The 23,548-nt window shown below is 29.0% G+C and overlaps 1 protein-coding gene across 5 annotated transcripts in view; it reads right to left on the reverse strand.

Moving 5' to 3' along the window:
- Positions 1 to 23,548, reverse strand: part of LOC129958537 (teneurin-m-like) — a 416,933-nt gene that overhangs the window by 178,097 nt on the left and 215,288 nt on the right. For all 5 annotated transcript variants that reach the window (XM_056071080.1, XM_056071079.1, XM_056071076.1 and 2 more), the window contains one exon: positions 8,323 to 8,762. In XM_056071080.1, the coding sequence (XP_055927055.1) occupies positions 8,323 to 8,762 (440 nt within the window). The remainder of the gene's footprint in view (positions 1 to 8,322; positions 8,763 to 23,548) is intronic.

A 23,548-nucleotide genomic window follows, 5' to 3' on the forward strand; every position in this document is an offset into this window, starting at 1 on the left:
AAAGAAAATTATTATTTCCAGTTTTATCCAACAGAACTTGCCTTCTATAAAATGAAGTTTTTTCCTTTTCTCTGGTTGGATGGAATTAAAAATACTTAAAAAATACTATTGGTAGCAATACTATTGGTAGAATACTTTTCTCGAAGATAAGCAATGTTTATTTGAGTATTGAATATTTAAGTGCAAAAGTAAAGTAATGGTAACTTGTCATAAACCGCTCAAAAGAATACCATATACGCTTTTGTGGTGAGTGGCAAGTAACCATAAAAGAATACCCACCCTGCCTAGTTATCTGGATCACCGTTAGAATACGGGTACTTTACGAATCAGGTAGGTCTTATTATCGAAAATTTGAGCTGCAACACCATAATACTACTGTTACAGGAAACGAGAATCTCCTTACTTTTCCTTATCATCACATTTAAGGTGTCATACGAAAGGATGGTACAGTACACAGACTTCATTCTAATTCATTTATACATAAACGAAAATCTAATAGAATTTCTGTTGGTGCGATATTTATAAATTCAAAAATAAAGGGCATGAAAATTGTTTCCTTTAAAATTATTAACTATTCGTTAGTTATGATTTAAAAGTATTAAAGCAAGCTTAATTTTAGTCAATTTTCTTTTTAAGAAGAGTTAAGTTATTGTTCACAAAAATAAGCATTTTAATATTTTTTATCATTTATTTATAAAAGTTAATTCAACACTTCTTAAAATTTCTTAATCATTTTACCATGATTTTTTTAAAGTTAAATTGAAGTGATTTCCTGGCATTGAGGCAGCGGTACAGTTTACGTTTCTCTATCGCAAGGATTTTAATTTCTTTTAATCCATTATGTTTGCAGAAACAACCATTATTAAATACTTATTTATTTTCCTTCCAGAACATTTATCATTTTTAAAACAGGAATTTTACTGGGTAAACATTTAAAAAAATATAAATTTCATCTATGTGAAACCATTATCCGGATTCATATTATATTTAAAACGGATTTCAAAAATTCGTTTCGTCCTTAAGAGCACATGCACGTTCGCCTGAAATTTATCTCTTTTCTTTATTATCATGTCGCTTTTTCAATTTATCGAGTTATCGTGAGCTGGCTTGGATACTGGAAAGTTGCCATATTTGTAGCAAATTTCTCTGTTTTATCTTCAGAATGGCATACTCTTATCTTGAATCTTCTTTACCGATTTCAATATTGCTTCAAGATGTTAAATTTTAAATAGTTGAATCGTTTCTCTCACATTTTCAAAAATTTTTTAAATGAATTTTTAAAATTGTTAATATTGTACTCATATCTTATCTTTTCCTAGTCTTTACCGAAGCTGAATTTCTTTTTCACTTTTAAAGAAATAAAATAATTTGAAATAAAACTTTATCTCTAAGTGGGACTTAGAGACATGGAAATTAAGAATAATAAACTCTTTTTTATGAATTACCTTCTGTTTTTTCATGAAATTTAATTTAAAGATTTTTTACATGAAATTTGAAGATTTTTTTCTTATTAATTTTGTATAAAAGAAATTTATGGGCACTTTTTGAGTGCATTACCTGTACATAATTTGTATGCTAAAAATCTTCCTCAATCTGAATTAATTTTTATAAAGTATATACAAACTGTTTTTTTAGTAAAAATCCATGGTTCCTGAAAAAGTTAGATGTATAGAAGTTCCATATAACTTCCATATTTTTCCTAATTTTTTGCATATTTTAGTTTGATTAACCATTTTGCAAGTTTATACCGTCTTTTCCATGTTCATGAAAATCCATTTTTTCCTTCAATTCTAGAATTGCTTCAAAGTTTAAAAAAAATCCAAAAAGAATTTATTATTTTCCTTCTAATGCAAGGAAAATAATATTTCCTAATAATTAATTTATGCAAAATTCCATCAATATTTACTTATAAAGCAAACAAGAATAATTTCAGAGCTGCAGCAAAAATAGGATTAAAATATTACTAACGCAAAAAAGAAATTTGATACTGAGAAAATATTAAATATATACTTAAAATATCTATATAGCAATCCACAACGGCACTAAAAAAATCTTTATATTGACCAAAGGAATCAAGGTCTTGAAAACATTCTTTTTTCTAGAATTTATTAGAAAATAAAATATTAAAGGAAAAATGTCAGATTCAATGACGATACTTAAAGCAAAATACATCAGAAATTGAATTCATTTATGCAAATGTTCTGTAGAAAAGAACTTGGCAGTGAGAAGGATAAAGGTAATTGCATTGATTTTTATTATCGGAATTATTAAGAATTTTTCTCTTTCATACATTTCAAGTGCTCTCCTTCTGTGAATAATCATACAAATTATACGTTATGATTCACGGCCCACCATTTTATTTGTCAGTTTCGTATTAGTCATGATAGCTCGTCTTTGAATGCCATTAAGGAATTCACCTGGGACATGCTCGTTACTTAAAAGTGATTGCTTTACAAAGGATTGTTATTTAGTTCCGAATGGTTTGATTCATATTCTAGATCTACTGACCAATCAGCGACTCGTCTTAGGAGAGACACACCCGTAGGCGCGTACTCCAGAGAAAAGACGATTCGTTATTCGAATTTCACCTTTAATGATTATTGAGATTTTCGATTCGATTGTGCAAGACAGTTACTGCGTTCAAAGATAAAGGTGGAATGAAAGGCGCTATATTTTTTCAAGCATTCTGTTTTCAGATTTTTTTTCACAATGCCAGAGTTGCATTAGGATCTCAGATAAAAATTAATTAGCCTACATTTTAATTGAAATATAACATTTCATGTTCTCTGATTAGCCATACACGATAGAGTTTCGTCATTTGACTGTATATGAATATAGGCAGATATAATTCACTGAAATCATTGATTGGCTCGGCATCTGTAAACAAGTAAATACAAAATCCTGGAATGTGTTTTGGAAATAACAACGTAGAAATCCTACTTAGATGGACGATACTACATTTAAAAAAGATTGCATTGTAGTCAATTCTGAAGAACGAAGCTAGAATGAAGTCTCAATTCTAAATAAATTCTGTACTAAGGATACTCAGAATTTGAAAGACTAGATTTAAAAATTCAGTTTTGAAGTCTTTGAAGTTGACATTAGAAGTTACAACCATTGGCTAATAATTGAATTACTAGTAACCTTCGTTATAGACCGAGAGCTCATAACGAATTTTCAGCAGGCATTTTAGGTCATTCGAAGATTTGGGCATTAGTACTTACTACTCAAGTAAGAAATGGAAAGTCTGCCTGGCCTTATGCGGTCTCATCCCTACTGCGCATTATGCAAATGTTGCAAAACATTGTGGCTAGGAAACAAAATTTAGTTCCTATGAGATTTAAATAATCTGAATATAGACATGTTAATAAACATAAAAGTCCACGTGTTTTAAATGGTATAAAAAATGGCCAAACGACCTCAAAATTTATATTTTAAAAATATTCTCAAAATATTTAAGAAGGCTAAATTTTAAATGGTGTATTTAATGAACTGATATACTGACAGATTTAAAAATACTGACAAAAAGCCTTACAAAAATAATGATTATAAATAATCATAATAGCACATGAGAGCGAGTAAAAAACTTTTGCCCACTGCCACTTTAAATTTTACATGAACAACAAGGGAAATAACAAGCATTAGCATGATTAGGTTCCAAACATCAACGAATCATGTGAGATATATTTCAATGAAAATATAATTTGAAATCATAGGAACAGTAGGAGCTGGATTAAACGCGTGTCACGAATTGCTCTCAAATAAGGACTCCCAAGAATTGTTCATTACTTGCGGAAAATAAAAATTGAGCAAATGTGATTATTAAATCAAGAGATGCAGTTGTCCCAATTATTATGTCGGTAATATGATTCATCCCGAAAGCTGCGATGTTTAGATTTTACAGAGCATTTTTCAGTTTTTCTGGAAAGAAAAGAAGTTTAATACGTGTTACTCAACTGCAAACGGAATAGCGCCCATCAATTTATTACGTTTATCAGATTTTCAAGCCCCAACTTTTTTTAAAAATGGTAAAAAAAAGAAAACTTTTTGAAATTTTGAAAAAAAATGGATTTTCAAAAAGATTATCTGATTTTAAAATTACCCATGTGACAAGGGTAAGATAGAAACATTTTCGACACTTGAAAATATGTTTGCAAAATCTTGTGATATTATTAGTAGCACCGATGTGAATTCAGAATGAATTACATCTATATAGTTTTTAAGCACTCAATACATTACATGTATTTGAAAGAATTCAAATCATAAATTCCTAAATAATGCTAATTCCTAACCAAAATAATTCCTAATAATTAAAAATGGATGATAAACTCAAAATGGTTTGATGGGGATTGCATTCCGTAATATATTTTGGAAGCAATAAAATATTTGGAGCGCCAAAAGCGATACGAAGAAAATAAAAGTATTTAGTATTATTGTCCATATATAGGTAGGGAATATTTTATTGTCATACGTTCCTTTTATTTTAATTGTCTTTTCCATCATTTCAGAGAACAGAAATATTGAACAGAAAAATTACAGCAACCTTCAGCAGCGATGAGGAAACAAGACACGACAAAGAGTAATTTAGTAGAGAAGATGACGATAAAATATATGTTTTTTTTTTCTTTCATTTTTTTTAGACTCAAAATTTTTTATACATGAAATGAAGAAATGTTGTTAAGTAAAAAATCTTTTCGGTTTTGATAAAAAAAATTAGTAATTTTAGTAGATAATGACATTTAAATCTACTTTATTATACTTTTTTTTTCTATAAAATATAAATATAAATTGCAACTAAATTGCAATTACTATCAATTGCATTTGTCATCATGCTTGAATTTTTAAAGAATTTTGCAATAGTTTATCATAGTTATTCAAGTTATCATAGTTGCAATAGTTATTCAAGCAGGTTCCAAAAATACAAGTTTCGTTTTTTTCTTGTTACTCTAAAATCTAAAAACTTTGAATATTCATTACAGTTTTAAAGTTTACGAATATCTCTAATCATATTTTTAATTTTTTTAAATGTAGAATTTTAATATTTTGTATTTATAATTGTGATAATATTTAGAGGTAATTATTATTGTTGACCACAGACAGTCAAATACTCCGAAATGTTTCTACGAACTAGAATTTTATTCAGTTATGTAATCTTCCTAACAGCCAATCATGGCGCTGTATCCTGCTGATAAAAGTCTTCACTCGCCTACTCATCACGTTTTTCACTTGCTCTCATGAGCAATCTTTCTTCAGTTTGGCGATGATTTAAAACCATTATTTTTGCCTGGCTCCTTATCAATGTTCTTAAAAATATTCATTAAATACACCATTTAAATTTCAGCAGACTTAAAATACTTTTTGGAATATTTTTTAAATAAAAATTCGGGGTTGATATTTTTAGACCACATAAAATGTCTTGGACTTTTATGTTTATTAACATGTCTAGTCTCAGATTATTTAAATCCTATAGAAACTAAAACATCTTTTCTGGCCTCAATTTTTTGCAGCATTATGTTCAGTAGGGACGAGACGCGATACAGACAGTCATATTTTAGAATTCTTATTTGAATAACATGTAAATACTTGTGTCGAAAATTTGAAATAGCGTCAATACAGGTTCAAAATTCGTTATGAGCTCTTGGACTACTAGGCAAGGCTATTTATGGGCTATAATTAATAGTTATATTACCATTCGTCAAATAAGACACAACCATCTCCCAGATCACTTACTGGCAACTTGACTTTTAGAATTAAATACTTATTGTATTTCATTGAAAAAAAACATCGCGTAAAAAATCTTAGAAATAGCCATTACGTTTTGTAGACAAATTCACTCAACACGTTAAATCCATTTTGTGTCAAGCAATGACAATGGCTCAAACACACAAATTAAAAATAAATAACAGTCTGAGAGATTAGTAAAGGACGAATGTTAAGTGTTTCCAGGAATTGTGATCCTGCTGTAAGGGAGGGTATTAAAAAAATTTGAGTGTTCTTTGCTTTTAGTAATTTTGTTTCGGAAAATAAAGTGGTTCTTCAATTTTTATTTAAATGTCAGAAAATCGATCGATAAATTCTTGCGAAAGTTCATCCTAATGGTATCTTGAAAGGAGACGTTTTATTCTAATTACAATTTATGCTAGAATTTGTTTGGAGTAGGTGGGTATTAAAACAGAATTTTAAAATACAATTTAATAAGTTTGATTTTTATTTTCCATTGTCAATGTAGAATATAATCCAAAAATCCTTTCCAGTTTCAAGTATACTTCATTTCTATAACAAATGTAGGAAACAATATTTAAAAAATACTAAGTATATATTGTTACGAAATAAAAAAAAAAAGAAGAAAATGACTTTATTTCAAAAATTTGTATATGAATCCCTTCTGGATTTAACTTTATGGGAAAAAATTAAAATACCAAAATTTTTTAAAAAATTATCACTTTAAAAAGATGAAAAGCAGCACTGATAGAATGCGCGCATAATCTATGTGCAAATTGATAAATAAACGTTGTATTGTTGGAGTTATATCACACCGGATGCATTTTGCTCAGCTTCAAAAAAAAAAAAAAGATTTAAATTAAACAAATTGTTTTTCATATGCGGACATAATGATGCTCATTAACAGTTTCTTGGAATTTCAGAACAAAATTGAAAAAAAATTATGATAGCATACAGAATAAATTCTAGTGATTAATTAACATCCTCAAGATTATTTTTTTCACGAATAGTATTTCGAATTTCTATGCACTTCGCGTTTGAAGAGTGCAATTATTTTGTTAACCCTTTAAAGGGCCATTTTTGTCTAGTCATATTATGTAAAAATATTTTTATGCTTGAAATTAGAATAAGAAAAGGGATTCATTTAGCTTATTAGATAAATTTAATTTGATTAATTAATTAATTTGGTTAATTAATAATTAAGTAACCAATCAAGACACATAATTTTGTCTGAGATAAAGAACTGAAGCATCTAAGTTTCTGACTTACTAAAAAAATTTGCCAGAACTTATGCCAGCCTACATAATTTCATACAAAGATTGACAAATTTGGTGGGAAGCATACTTCCCACGGCCCTAGAAAGCGTTAAGAAGTGAAATCGACTAGACATCTTTAAGAAATAAAATGATACATAAGTCTGAAAACTTACACAATTTCTTTTAATTACTTTTTCATTTACCGTATTTTGATTTTCTGCGATTTTTACGTTGATTTTTGATTTTTTGTTTCGTTTATATATTTGCTTTTATGTCCTTAATTTTATAATTGTATTTAATTTTCTTTTATATGTGTTTTTATAAAGGATAAAAAGGTAAAATAAAATTGACCATCATTTATATAAAGTTCAAAGGAACTCTGAAAATAGGAATGGCGATATATTTTTGGTTTAAAAATAAATCAATTTACTTTTTTGTATTAAACCCACTTTTTTATATATTTGAAATAAAATTTACACTGAATTACTTAATGAGAAAAATGGCCTCCAGTTCACAAAGGGGCCTTAAGTGCATTCAATTTTCATAACACTCCTAGTGTATCTTTCTAATTTTATCTCGTTTTCTAAAAAAGGGCAACTTTTGTTTCTCAATCATATGTATAGGACAAGAGGCAATCAGGTGGAACCTATGATGAATCGCATTTTCAATGTTGGGTCAAGACGAAAAGATTTTAAGCATTTCATTTCATATTACCTATGCAAAGAAAGTTAATAAAAAATTGACTTTCCTTTTTACAAACATAAAACAGATCAAGTTACTTAAAAATTAGCAATAATTTATATATTTGAAGCTTATTCACTAAAGAAAGTAATTCTAAAAGATCGAACGTTTTCCTTCTTAAGTAGTTATGCATTAATCACGTACAAAAGGTTTGAAAGTAAGTTTTTTTAGGTAAATTTATGGATTAGACAGAAAAGGAAAGATATTACAAAAGGTAGAATTAAATTTTAAAGTCATAATAGTAGGGCTCTTTAAAAAATATATTTCAATGTGGATATTAATTAAGCTTAAAAATTTCTGCAATAAACTTAAAGATAGGGAAAAAAAAAATCTGACTTAACTTTCTAATCAAAGAATTCTGTTGGTATTAATCATAAAGAATTATTTTTGTAAGCTTTTATAAACTGAATACTGTTTCAATTTTCTTTTAGGTGCAAAAGGAACACATTTTTTTTTTACAAAGTACAGTTTGTTACAATAGAGAAATATAAAGTTGACTCTATATGGTTTTAAAATTCTTATGATTAATTTTAATACATCTAAGCTGATCAGTTAATACCCAATTATGAATAATTCGAAATTGATTTGATTAGAAAATTATTACCTGCAAAATAAGTAACAAAGGCAATGAGTAACATTGTAAGGAATATGAGTATTATTGTGGCCATTTTCCAGGAACACTTGTGAACGCAGGTCTTTTGGAAATGGAGTCTGGAATTGTTGATGGCTGAGGAAGCGAATTTGGAGGAAGATGTAAAAGGAGGTCTCGTAGGCCCTGGTGCAGTGGAGGGCTGAATGAGCTGTGGGTTGACGCAATTGGTGATTGGAACCATAGGTCCTGTAGTAGAACTGGGGGTACTGCAGTACACAGGAAGAGGATTGCTGTAAGTAGGTCCCCCAGTTCCTCCTGAAGAATAAGTAAGTGGATTGCCAGCATTGTTGTGATGAGATTGTGAAGATGGGTTATTCATTCCATTGCCAATTGAGGAGCTTTTCTGCTCTTCAGATTTCGAAAGTTGTACTTGTTGTGGTTGACTGTAAATCCTGAAAGAAAAATAGATACAAATTAATTATTTATCACTTTTAGGAATTAAAAAAGAGAACATTCTTAATAAAAAGTAACTTCGAGGTAATTGAAAACTATGAGAAGAATTTTTTAATTTCGTTTACATAGCTTTTTTATAAAAAAAAAAAAAAATTAATAATCTCCATTCTCAAGCAGTTTGTTGGAAAAATATACATTGGTTCATTTAAATAAATTGTTTCACATCGGAAACAGAATAACTGAACTAAATTGTCGAAATCTAAAAAAAAGCTGTAAAGGGAAGGCAACATAAAGAATTATTATGAAAGAAAATTTATTTATCTCCTTTTAGATTGATCTTCAGATGAATAGGCATGCAGTAATAATGTGTTGGAGTTTTATATTCTCTCTTATTATATTTGTTCTTAAATGGCCACTGTTAGAGGAGGAGAGTACAAAATCGGTTGATCGAGAAGCCTTTAAATTATTTTGGTCTTTCCTATATAATTCATTATAATCTTTAATATAAAAAAATGTCATCGTGGCTTTCCTCCTAAGCAACTCTGCTTGATTAAGCTTTGCACACTTATTATTTAAGATGAGGAAGAATACTGTCGACTTTTCAATGGACTGAAATTAATGAAGTATCCAATCTAACAGAAATTAAACAAAAAATACACACAAATACAATTATTCGAAAAGGAATATTTTTATATCAATTTAAATATTTACCTTTTTAATGATAAAAATTTCCTTCAGTTTATTTTCATTTTTTTTATTCTATTCAATTTCTATTGATATTTTTATAATTTTATAAATGATTTCACAGACACTAGCTATTTTGAAACTAAGAAACTTATATAAACTCCCATTTTGGGCAATAATGAGACTTTCAATTTTTATTTCATTGCTTAAAATATTTTTGGAACGTCTTTTTATTCATCTTATAAGAAAATATAAGATTTATTTAATTAGATTAAAAAATTACTGCCGTTAAAATCTTCAGTGATCTTAATCGATGTCTCCTACGAAGTAATAAATATGTAATATTTTAATTGAGAAGAGATAGAATTTGAAAGTTAATTAAAATTTCAGTAAAAATTTAATCCCATGATATCTTACAAAAACTTTATTAGAGTTTAAAAAATAACTTTTCAATAACAAAAATTTCTTTACCATTCAATTTTTTCCTGTATAAAATTTTCAAAATTAATTTCATACATTATATGTAAAATGTTTTTTTTATTATTGTTGGAAAACATCAATTTACGAAGAACTGTTGACTGAGCATATTAAGTGAATTCTGGAACAGCATAAAAGGAAAGTTTAAAAGCCGGGGATTAACAATTTATATCAAGAACAACTACTGAACTGATTTTTTTTATTAAACAAAAATTTACTGTCTCAAAAAATTTATTAAAATCTTTGTTATATTTTAATATTTGTGAACAAAATTTGGATAAATTTGAGTTGCAAATTTTGAACAATATATGTATTATTACATATATTAATAATTTATGGATGAAATAAGCTTTTTAAAAATCGGTAATTTAATCTATTTTATCATTTTAATTTAAAAATATAATATAAAGAATTTTATGAATTATACAAACACTCAAAATACTTTGATCTTGTACGACGCAATATCAGCAAGTGTTTCAATATCAGGATAGTTAGTATGTTATCGAAATCCAAATAACTGAAGAGTACTCGAAATTACTAAAAAGTACAAAACTTATTTCTGTAATTATTAAGCCTTCCAGGGTCCCTTAAGCAATCCCACTCTAACTTCCTAAACCACATTTTTTTCTACACGGTGGTTATAATTAAACTTCCCTTATAAACAGCATCATACAACGGAAAGGGGTGAATGGATTGCAGCGAAATTTGGTATATAGACTATACACGAGATGCACTCACAGAATTTCGAAAAAAAGAAATTTAGTTGAAAAATGTTCATCAGAGGGCACCTTTTCCGGAAAAATATTAATTTTAACAAAATAAACGAACAAAATGGAAACAAGAAACAATATTAACATTTATTGACTAGTTTCTCATCACCTTGTCATCGTACCATATTAAGTGAAAGTAAGGAAAAAATACGCAGTTTGAGAAAAACAGTTCAGTTTGCAGAAACAAGAACACATTAGTACGAAATTGCACAAGAGGAGCAGTTTTTAATCATGTCCTGGATGATGTAGGGAAAGATTCTCCATGTGAATACTATCATTCACATGCAAAATTTTGAGTCGATGGACAATATATTCAACAGCAGATCGTAATTGATCAGTTGTGATGTTTGGCACATGAAGCGTTATGGAATTCTTTAAGTCATTCAATGTCGCAACACCGTCGAAACAAGATTCCGTCATCATTACAGCCGGACACATCGATATAAAACATGACAACTACTGCAAGCGTTTCTTATCCTGATATGTTGTGCATAAAGTTTCCACTTCTTCACAAGCATGCAAAATATTTTTTCTCTAGATTTTGCAGCTTTTCCCAGTTTTATATTTTATTACTCATAATTCTTGTTCTGGATTGTTAATATTGTTTCTGCATTCCATTTTGGTCGTTTATTGTGTTAATTTTAATGTTTTTTCCAAACAAGGCGCCCTCTGGTGGACATTTTCGATTTTAATTCCGTGAGCACATTTCGTGTATAGTCTATATACAAAATTTCGCTGCAATCCGTTCATACATTTGCGTTGTAAGATGCTGTTTATAGGAGAAGTTTAATTATAATCACCCTGTATATTAAGCAGTTTTATATGGCACCACATTTTAAATATATAATTACTGATTTTTCTAAAACATTAAAAAAATCGATTTAATTTTAAACGAAACTGTATTAAAAAGAAACTTCTTGAGTCCAGTTGAAATGCTGTTTAATAATAGAATCAAGCATTTTTTAAATCGTAAGTCAACATATTTTTTTTAAGTCTTTAAACAAAATAAGATAAACTTATCAAAGATAATTAATTAAGGATATTAGAATAATAACATTCAAATGATACTTGATTTTAAATGAAAACATGCACTCAGAAAAATTCAAGGCTCCCTAACGTTGCGAGGCCTTTGGGAAATTGCCTATTTGATAATCCGCATCCTGAGCATAAGGAAGGCTTTCAGGAAGCTTTCTGGTCACTTAATTATTATTAGAAAACTGTAATGTATATAGACCACTGCCTAATCTGCCAACTAAGTTTCAATGTCTATCCTACCCATTATGTCAAATAGATTGCCAGAATTGTAATTTTTCCCGCTTGAGTGAGCTACCATAATTTGCTCTTTTTAAACTTTTGCTATGATTTTATGTGCGTGTATGTATATGTAAAACAACTCATTGTCTCTTTCGTGCCTTAGCAATTTTTGTTCTTAACATTTAATAGGAAAATCTATCTTCCCTTGCACAGTAATAGTTGTCTGGCGTATCGCCAGATGGCGTTGCCTACCTGAATGGATTTATTTACACGGACATTGGCATTTCTCCGAGCACTCTTTTTAAATAAATTTTTATCTCGTTTCTTAGATTAACGTCCAGTTTTAAAGCAACCTTATGGCCATTTCGGGACGGACCTCGTAACTTTGAATCGTGGTCAGATGACGCCTGAGGTTGCACCCCTCTCTCCGAAATTCCGCTCCTCACCAACGGGAAAATATTTGGCCCGGACTGATTTAACGTACCCAAAGCCGCTTATACGTCAATTTTACGGTGGAATAATGTCTCCAGCCGTGAGCTCTCTAGTTACGATGTCGAAATTTTACAACCAGAACACTGTAGCCTCTTTTTTTGCATTATTGATTACAAAGTTTAGACCACGAAACCGATAGTTTAATATAAGGCTGTAGCCTTTATTAATGTATTTGTCGTATTACCTTTTAATACAACTGATAATTTAATTTTAGTTTATACAGATAAAAACGAAATTCATAAATAGAAATCCAAGCAACTCATTAGATTTTCTTAAAAAATACAAAGAAGGTTTTACTGAGTTTTGTTATAGAATTTTAAATAGTCATTTTTTTATTAAATTAAAACTATGTTCCCATACATAGAAAAGATTATTTTATTTTTAGTGTTGCGATTCCAAATAAATTACTGTGTTATATATATTTTAAATTTTTATGTTTATTCACCTTCGAATCTCCTCGTAATGGTTAATCACTTTTTCTAACATTCTTTAAAGCTACTGAACAAAGAAAAATACGATTAGAACTAAAAATCCACAATATTAAAAACATTTTAGTAAAATTGATATCATTGCAATTAAAAATAAAATCATTAAGAAGATTTTATGTTTTATACATTTTTTATAAAAATATATTATGCATTAAATTGAAGGCATTATTACAGGTTGTTGCTTATATATTGCACCTTCACTCTTAACAGGCTGTATATCACTTTATGACACTGCTCTGACTAATCCCACCTGTTAATGAGTCTAAGACTTAAAAAAAAAGAAAAGAAAGAAAGAAAGAAAAAAAAAAGAAACATAATATTTATGTAGGTTGCCATCCTACAGCTATTAACCACGGCCCTATGACGACCATGAACATGCGATCAAATATCGTTTTAGCTGTTCCTGCAAATGACGCTTTATTCCTGAATGTAAAGAATGTTTTGTCCTCAATTGCGATAGCAGTCTCCAAATAATATATACAGTTTCAAAAAAATTAAATAATCGTCCAAATACTCTATACGCGGATATAATATATATATTCAAGCGGATAGATCATTAAAAATGAAGGAATGTTAAATAAATGAACTTTATAAAATCATTTTCTTTCTCAAATTAGCTACCAAGTAAAGGCACTCGTACAGAAACAAACATTCATTAAATTTGGCTATTAACTCTGATTAAAGCTCTGAGGATATTAATCCGTGAAGCTCAAACAAATTCATCTGCATCCTTATAACCTGAGTTAATTCTACATACCAGTTCGGGATGTTCTGACACCCCACATGTACTCTCACATTGTTATTTTTTACTATGATTCATGCCAAATCGTTCTAGCCAATATTTTCCTCTTTACACAAATGATCAAGGAATGTAAAGAAAGAGAAATGGTGTTAAAGGAAAATTCTATAAAAGAAAATTAGGAGATAATGAATGCATATTAGTGATCACCCATCTTAATTAGAGGAAGAGTGAGACTCTTTAAAAGATGACAGATAGCATGCTTTTACTTTGAAATTGATTATCTTGAGAGTGAAGAAGTCCATGGCACAGAGTTATTCCCATTTATTTTGGATTTAAGTCCGCATGAGAACACGCATGAGACGCTAAGTTATAGTATATAATACTTTTTAGGAGCTTCAAGGTATTGTTGATTGCGTTTTTCTGTTTGACAGTATCTTCTAGCTGACACTTCTGAGCTTAACAGCATGGTAAATAAATGTAAATATTGATTCCCTTCATTTTTTCCTACATAATTTTAATTTTAAAACTTTCCTTACCTCAACTTAAATAACATACTCAATGTACATATTTTAATTTACCTTTTGCATAGAAATAAGCAATTCTTCATTTTAAAGATAAAATCACCATGTTCAAAGATTTTCTCCAAGTTCCATTTATTTGTTTATAAAAATATTCCACTTAATATGAATCTTAGTAATTTTTCCTTTACATTTTTCTTCCAGTGTTTTATGGAGAATGCGTGACACGTGATATTTGTCCTTTATTCACAGTATTACCGGATACATAGAAAATATATGAATATTGCATAATATTACTAAATTTGATTGATTGTTTGAATAGTAAGCTACTTTTGGAAAAAAGCTGTGTTATTTATTTCTGCCATGTAATCTATAAGTACATAAATTGAAAGAGTCTTTGTAAATCTACAGTAGCTGATTTTAAAAAATAAAATAATTTTTCTCTGGTTAAAACACTTAATCATTGAGCTCGAATGCAAAACTCTATGGCTTTGAGCAAAAATCTGGAAAAAGGCTAAACTGAAATTAAAATATAACATTGAAAGAGAAATTGTGGAAATGCAATTGCTTATCAACCTCATAAGATATTGTTGTTTGTAAAACCAATAATCACAAGATTTTGAAAGTTTCATGAAGAAGGAATTCTCATTCATATTCTTAAAACGAGGTCAATGATCATACAACATTCAAGAGGTATGAAATAGGATATCATGTGCTCTTTATTTCACACAATTTAAAATTAAGTGATGGTTTCAATACATGTGAATTTTAATGAAAAATATAAATAGGAAATGAATAATTATTCGAATCGTTTCAGGATTTGAATAAAATAAGAAATATTTTTGTTAAAATTCCATCCAAAGGTGGATTTTTGAACTGAAAAGAAATTAATTGCAGATTAAATGTTGTGTTAGTGAAACAGTCAATCCATAGTGTAGAGATATTAGATAATGTACAAACTTTTATTTTAAAGTTAACTTATTTATCAAAAAATTGTGACTTTTTCCAAGAATACTAAATATTTTAAGCGAAATATTATTGTCCATTTTTTCGTTTAAAATCTCCAAGTAAAAAATATTTTTGTCCTTTGCTTTTAGACACAAAAGTTACTTCGTGCACACTTAGAAGCAAAAATTAAATTTCATAAAGTATTTTATAAGGCAAAATTATTTTTTTAAAAAAATTAAGATTTTTTCATGAATATATTTTAAACGAAGGAATTCTGCCAATTTTCAAATCTTCAAGTATTAAAAAAAACTTTTTTTTTTTTTAAATACAAAGGTTGCTTACCACATATTTCTGAGCAAAAATACTTTCAAAAACGTTTTCCCAACAATGGGTAAAATGAGCTCTTAAAGCCACGTCATTCCTATAAACTATTTCTATAATTTATTAAAGTATGTATCAAGACAAAAAGATAAGGTATTCTAAGTTAGTTTCGTCCTTGTGCGCTTAATCGACCCGGTTATGATAATTTGACAAATACCAAAGGGTATATAGTACTTAAATAAAATCTTAACTTAAAAGCATGGATAAAAAATAACACAATATGAGCAAATATTATTCTATTCATATCATTTGTAATATTTTATTGTCCTTTATTAATAATATCAAGAGCAATTTGCTTAAGAAATGGTGCTTCTTCTTCGTTATGAATCGATCGCTAAACACGAATTTAACCAAATGCTTTTAGAAAAAAAATTCTTTCTTCTTTTCAATTCTGATACATCAAAACCGCTAGTAAACTTTACTTTTCATTTTAAAGATGAGAGCCGTTTTCAGTTTTTGCATGCCCCCATTCTTAAAACGGACTGAGCAACTACCATTACAATTTATATCATGCCTGGAAATGGGGACCTTAACATTTACGATGCAAACCTGTTGTCAGCAATAAATACAACATGCATAAGCAATTCCCACGAAAAAGAAAAAATACGCTTTCTTTTCCTTAATTTCACTTTTGACTCCACCAATTGCTTCTTCTGGGCGGGACACAAATCTTGACGTGAAAAAAGTAGAGGGAATGGATGAACGCGAATTCTTTATATATTGAAATTGCTTTAAGAATATATTGACTAGCGAAATAACACGCTCGCTTTTTTTTTCTTTATTAGAGGAGTACGCTATGAAAAGTGCAAATTGGTTAGGAGGCTGTTTCTGCAATACTTTTTCCCCGCTGATAAAAAGTAAATGAGAATATCTGTGCTGCCAAGCAAAAAGAAGACTTTTTTCTTTTTACAGAAGCAAAAGAGACGCATTTTTTCATTTCTCCTTCTTCCAGCTAGAACAAATAATGAAAAATATGGTACATTCTTTAAAAATCAGTCAGTTCTCAAAAATGAAACAACAAACCAGAAATTTGGGGGAAATAAATATATTCTACGAAATGAAAATAAAATTAAATGTCTTTTAGTTATCCTTAAATAAATCTTGACGACAAAACGAAGCAAATTGCGGTTGAAACCTAATACTGTCAAAATAAATAATGAAATATACTTGATAATTTTAAGAAAGAACATACCTAATTCAAATTCAAAATTCTATCCTTGATTATGATACAACGCTTTTTTTTTGTTCTATTTATCATTTCAATTTTGCTGTAAAAGACATCATATTTTATAAAACAAAGCATTTCTGTTTCCTTTTTAATCCTTTAATACCAAGGGCGAACTTTTCATTTCAATATTTCGCTTTTAATCATCTCGAAATAAATAATTTGAATTGAAATTATATTCTTAATTATCACATTCAGTAAATCAAAGAGAAATCAAATGAAAGAAAGCGTATTTTTGAATTAAATAGGTATCCAAGTAGAGTATTAAAGGGAAGGTCTGAAGAATTTTACTCGTATTTCAATATGTGAAGGGATATGCAAACGAGTAACTTCGATTTCTCATTTTTCAACTAGGAACCAGGAAGAACTTCACAGATTGTAGTAAAAAATAATTTGATAACCTATGAAATAGGGATAAAAGCAAAACACATTTTCTATAATACAGTTTCCAGATGTAAATGCTCCTATAATTGATCTTTGTAGTTTACATATTAGTATTTTTTTTTATTTTTTTTGTAAAAAAAATAATAATTTCTAGTAGATTACTTCATACGTCAGATTTACTTAATAACTCTTGTAGTTTTCAGTTTTCGAATGCTTGAATGAATATTGGAGATACCAATGTCTGATAAAGGCTTCTGATAATTGGTAATCAGATCTTGAATTCGATTTTCTTCATGTTCGCATTCAATTTTAAATCAAAGATTAGAGACTTCCAAAATAATATTCACTACCGTGTATTTCTACGAAAGATCTATCAATAGATTTCAAGAAAATTCCGTCCACTATTCTCTAATTATGTGCTTCTTAATGGATATTTTATTTTGATTTATAATTTTTGAATACAACATTTTTTTCGCTAATACAACTCTCATCTTCTTTCAAATCATAATATATTCCTTTGACTTTTATTAATATAGCATTATCCTGAATTAATATAACTTATTAATATAACTTGAGATAAAAACTAATTTCAGTTTTTTTAAGGAACCCAACATTTTCTAATGTGCTACTTTTATTTTTCTATTCTGGACCTTAGAGTTTGAACTATCATACTGTTAAGTAGGAATGTGCTTCTGAGAGGTTTATTCATCGCCTAAGTACACTGAACTGTGAAGCATAAAGGCGGATGGAACATCGGCAAAAATTGTCATTGAAATAAGAAGCAGAATACTATTCTGATTCTGTAGGGATAAAAAAAAATTATTATTGATAAAATATTTCGCATTCGCTATTCTAATTCAATAATACATTTAAATCTCTGTTTTGCAAGTAGGAGCTGCTTCATAGTGATATTGAAATTCTTAATAGAGCAATGAAGAAATATAAATGTGATTACGCAGTTCCTTGGAAATTTATTGCAATTTGTATTTAAACCAACAGTTCTGTTCTCTCTATATTAATAATTAAGTAACACTTTCCATTTCTTTCTGGGACATTTAATATTTCATTAAAATGAAGAGAAAATACATATTATTTTAGTAACGAAATTCAAGGTCTAAGAATAAGTATAAGGTCTAAGAAAACAGAATCCAAATTTTTTCTGTGTAAGCAGACAAAGCCAGGAAGGAATGGTATGAAGGCGATCTTAAAGCACACGACTAAGTTTTTCATACTTGCAGTAGCTGCTAGTCTCCGTTTGATAATTTAGTAAATTTAAGTGTCAAATTTGCTTTTTTTTTTTTGAAAATACGACATTACAATTTGACCAACGTTTCTGTTTTAAATTTTTCCCAAGTACAGATGATCAGAAATATTAAGAAGGTCTTCGGAGACCATACAAATGAAGGATGACTTCATAAATGATATCAATACATACTAAAGCATGATCTGGCAGGCCCTCAATTTTCAGATATGAGATCTTCATTAACAATTGGTTATTCAGAATGGTCGAATCCCGAATTGACAGACGAAGTGAACATCATCACTGATTTATGTTAGTGATTCTATTTTGACTGAGGATTTGAACTTCAGAAGAATCTCAGCAAAGTTTATGCCAAAGCTTCTAATGATTGAGCGAGAACAACTCTATTTGATGGTAGCACAGAACATTCTGGTGACGTTCAACTGTTAATTCCATTTTTTCTAACACTGAAAACACTTGTCTTGACTCTGGGTTTGTAAATTAAACACTGAAACCAAGTAGTAACCCTGAATGGAAGCATTTAATATCTCAGACATAAAAAAAAGAGGTCGCAGCAATGTCAAAACATGCTTACCGTTTTCTTTAATTCGAGTGTCGTGGCTCATCATTAATAAGTACCATTCCTAACAGTCATCTCAAGGAGTACTATCTAAAGGTTCTGTTATGTCTTTGTGATATTGTGAGACACTACTTTCAGTAGCGTGTGATTGGAAGTTCCATCACAGTTTTTCACATTTGATACAGAATTTCTTAGCCAAACACAGCGAGCTTGCGATTTGTCCACTTCAGATCAATTTTTTGTTTTTTGTTTTTTTCGAAACTAAAATATCGGGAAAGTATTGTAAAGAATGATCCTGACCCCTAAGTGTCATTTCATAAAAGTCATTTCAGGGCAGCTTTCGACAGTGGCAGAACTGTATGGTAGCTCAAGGAGACTATTGTGAAGGAAATTTGTGTAATTGATGCACCGCAATACAAATATATTTTATGAATAAAGGTCGGACACTTTTTAAACAAACCTCGTACGACTTACTTTAGTTTATAATCTTAAAAATATGATTTCGATGCTATTATAGAAAAGTGACTAAGGGTCCTATAATTTACCTGCTGAAGGGGGGGGAATGTTTATTTGAATTATAGTTATCGAGATAAAATAAATTTATGGTCATAAAGTAGCCATTAGATAACTCTGTCACAGCATTACCTCTGAAAATAGGAGCAGTAGCGAAATTAAATGAGTATTCTTGGTAGATTGAGGTTTATTCCTAGACTAACTGTGTTATTCTCATCTTCCATAATTAATGACTTTCTAGGATATTTAATTAACAAAAATTAAGCCAAAATTCAACATTTTTGCGTAGCTTTCCACCAATTACTTCTGAAATAATTATTACACGAAAATGAGTTATATGTCATTTGAAAGAGCAAGTAATTATCTCTCCAGTGATTTCAGTTTAAATATTATACAGTGACTCATCTTAAGATTTTTCTAACAACAATTCTAAACAGTATTTTATGGATTTCCAAGGTTGGAGTTTTTTGTTTTTGCTGAGAGAAAAACCAACCTAGGAAAAATTTCCAGTTCAGGTTGTGAGGGGATGAATGGGGTTTTTTGGACGCATTTGAAGTCGGTCCTAGATCAAGGCAAATGGTTAAAGGATAAACAATAATTTTCAACAGTTTTTCTCTTTTGCATTTAAGAAAACAAAACACAGATTATATGAAGCAGATACGCCTTCCCGATTTGTCCCGAATTTGTCTTTTCTATTTTAAATGACAAATTTACTATTTTTATGCTAAATTTAAACAAAAACGATATTTTTTTCCAACTTTTTCCCAATATGTCAAGAAATTGAATAAATACATAAAAATGGTAATGGATATTTGCTTTCACTTTTATCAACAGTAGATTTAATTTAGTAATATTTTATCAGTGAAGTTCAAACCAACATGCTTGAAGAAGAAATCCGGGTTCTTATTATAGAAGGCATTAGTTTGAATTTCCTGTTTTCATTTTACCCTCTGAGAAATAACCATTTATTTGACTCAAACATTTCAGCTTCAGCCTTATTGTAAAAATGCATATTTTATTTCTTTAACAACTACAATTATTCTAAGCAATTCTATTAAAATAAAAATCATAATTTAGGCGCATATATTTGCATTCCGGCTGGAAGGAGTGCAATAAAGCATCTCCTATGAAATTTGAATCTGTTCCTGTAGAAACAAAATCTTAAAAACTGATTAACTAATAAAAATAGCAGTAGAACTAGCAGCTTTCAGTCATGACAGCACGATTTCTTATTTTCTAAACTGAAATTGCTTCCAGTACCCACGTAACACAAAACTTAATGAAGATGTGTAAGAAAGCTCCCTCTTACCCAGAAAAGCTCCAAGGACTCCAAGAATGCAGAGAGAGAGAGAGAGAGCCCTTGAAAATGTGCTCCATTGTATATCTTACTGCTGTGCATAGCGGGGAAATTTAAGGTCAAGCCTTCTTAAACAGATATCTGAATGTATATTTTGAAGATGACCTTCAGCAAAAAATACGCTTGAGGGAATTTTAAAGATATACTTCCGTAGAAGATATGCAAACATTGAATAAAAAAATTATGCAAGGGATATTTTTGTGGAGCATGATAAAACGAGCTTCCGTAGCAAATGAAATTTTCAAGATTAACTTTCAAGTGTAATAAAATAATGGACATTTTATCAATGAACAAATTATGGACATTTTATCAATGAACAATTTTTAAGAATTTTTTCTAAATGACTGAGGGTCGAGAAATTTATTTTGAAAATAAAAACATTCTATTTCTTTAAAACGGCACTCAATGAACAATACCTGTAAATAAATTATCAAAATTTGGAACGTTAAAAATCATATGCTAGCAGTTGGTACATTAGAATTTATATATAACAATCAGTAAAAAAGGAACCGAAATTCATTTAGAAAAATTTTAATTTGAACATGCGTTTAGAGACAAACTTTGATTCCTATCGATTTTTAACTACGACTAAAAACTATGTGCTTGCCTGGTGTATGAGTATTTTCACTTGCTTTATATTGATGTGGTATGGAAGTTCGGAGAGTGAATTTCTGACATAAATTGTCTCGTATTTCAACATGGTTAAAATTTGAGACATCTGTTATTAGAAACCCTGATGAGCGATCGTCAACAAAAATTATGGGACTAATTAATTATGCGTCACAAAAATTATTCAAATTATTTATTATCACATATTTACCAAACTGGTGTCGAAGCAAATGATTGAAGGGGGCAGGTTTGTTTTCACAGGCACATTGATTTACAGGGCTAATTATCATAGTTAATTAATTAGTAACTTGAAATTTTCCTATTTTGCCAATCAATGGCTTTCTTTTAATCTGTTACTTGTCATGACATTAGCACCAACATTTTTTTGTAAGCTTCTGATGAAAATTTCGAGTTATAAAATTTTGAAAAATCGCGTGTCTAATGTTAAATGATTCATAAAAATTTTTGCCAATATCTCAGAAAATATAATATTGATTTTTTTTATCATTTAAGGAACATAATTTTACTACAAAATACATAAAATAAATTTATAAATTTAAAATAATTAATATTTTTTACAAATTTTTAAACACGACTCTGATAAAAAATAAATAGTGAATTATAACATGGTAAAAGTTTTGCCTAATAGCAAAGCTGGGATGCTAAAACATAGGAATCCTAAAAAATTACTTGAATATCTATAATTGTTTATAAAATATTTACACAAAAATATTGAAAATTTTTTACTGTCGATTGGTAACGTTTTGGCACGCCTATTTGTTGAAAGACTGCTTACTATTTCTATTTATTTCAATTGATCTCATTGTGATATATGAATTTTAACTACTCTTATAAAATTTTCATTAAATAATTTCCTGTTGATTTTTATACAGAGTGCAGCGTGTAGGTATCATTTCTTAACAAAAGGAAAAATATTTAATCAGTCGATATAAAAGAGGTGGAATGTTAAGAATTTCATATTAAAAGGGAAAAAAAACTAATGTAGCTGGATTGCGATTTTTGCGAATATTTTATACTTTATTAACTGTCTTACAAAGATTTCATGGTCAATAACTGCGCAAGTAATGTATATATAAGAGTTTTTGCGTAAAATTAAAGCATCAGTTCTGTAGTTTTAATACCTTCGATTTTGTTTGATATAAGGATTTCAAATAAGCAAGATAAAAACTGCCTTATTTATAAATAATACTCAAAGATAAGGCTCACTAATACTCAATACTCAATAATACACATCTATGTTTTCCATATTGAAAGACATTATTTATCAAGTAATAAAAAGAATTATATTTTATATTTAATTAAGATATTCTATTTCGTATAATTACTATTTTATCTGCGCTCGAAGTATGATTCTATAATTTTTCGTAAATATGCAAATTGAAATAGTAGATTCCATTTAAATCATTGACTCTGAGAGTAAACGGATTACCACAAAAATTGAAGTAAATAAATATTCATCTTTTTCTCTGCAGCAATAAAATCGAGCGCACTGGACATTTGTAAATTACAACTACATATATTAGAATGAGTGTCCAATAAGAAGCATTTCCTTTCCATATGTGGACTTATTTTTTTCCAATGTTTTTTATTTTTATATTCCCTCTAAAACTAATGCAGCCCTCTATTAGTACTGAATCTCTTGTTTTATGCTGCTAAAAAAGAACTCTCTATTCTTTTATGTTAATTTGGTTATGTGTGATTAGCAATATCAGCACCAATGACATTCTTATTCAAACTAGGCAATAAATCACATGTACTCATCACATGCCCATATTACATAAAAATAATTAAAATAAAACTTTAATAAGACGAATAAGACGAGTTTTAAAACATCCACATATGAAGTCTTTTCTTTTAATTGCTTTCTCATTGTGATTGTGTCTGTATTGCGGATGATTATTCTTACTGAAAATGCAGTTGATATTTTAATTAGTTAGAACATTAACTGAATGAATCGAAAGCAGTTTTAGTGGCAAAACTGCATGCCTTATATTTACTTTGTTGTATCCTGAGCAATTTCGTTTGAACACATAGAAATCGACAGATGAATCGGCAGTCGAGCGCTGACCAACAAACTGGTCCAAAATTTGCTACAGACCTTT

Source organism: Argiope bruennichi, chromosome X1, assembly GCF_947563725.1.
Source record: "Argiope bruennichi chromosome X1, qqArgBrue1.1, whole genome shotgun sequence".
Lineage (NCBI taxonomy): Eukaryota > Metazoa > Arthropoda > Arachnida > Araneae > Araneidae > Argiope > Argiope bruennichi.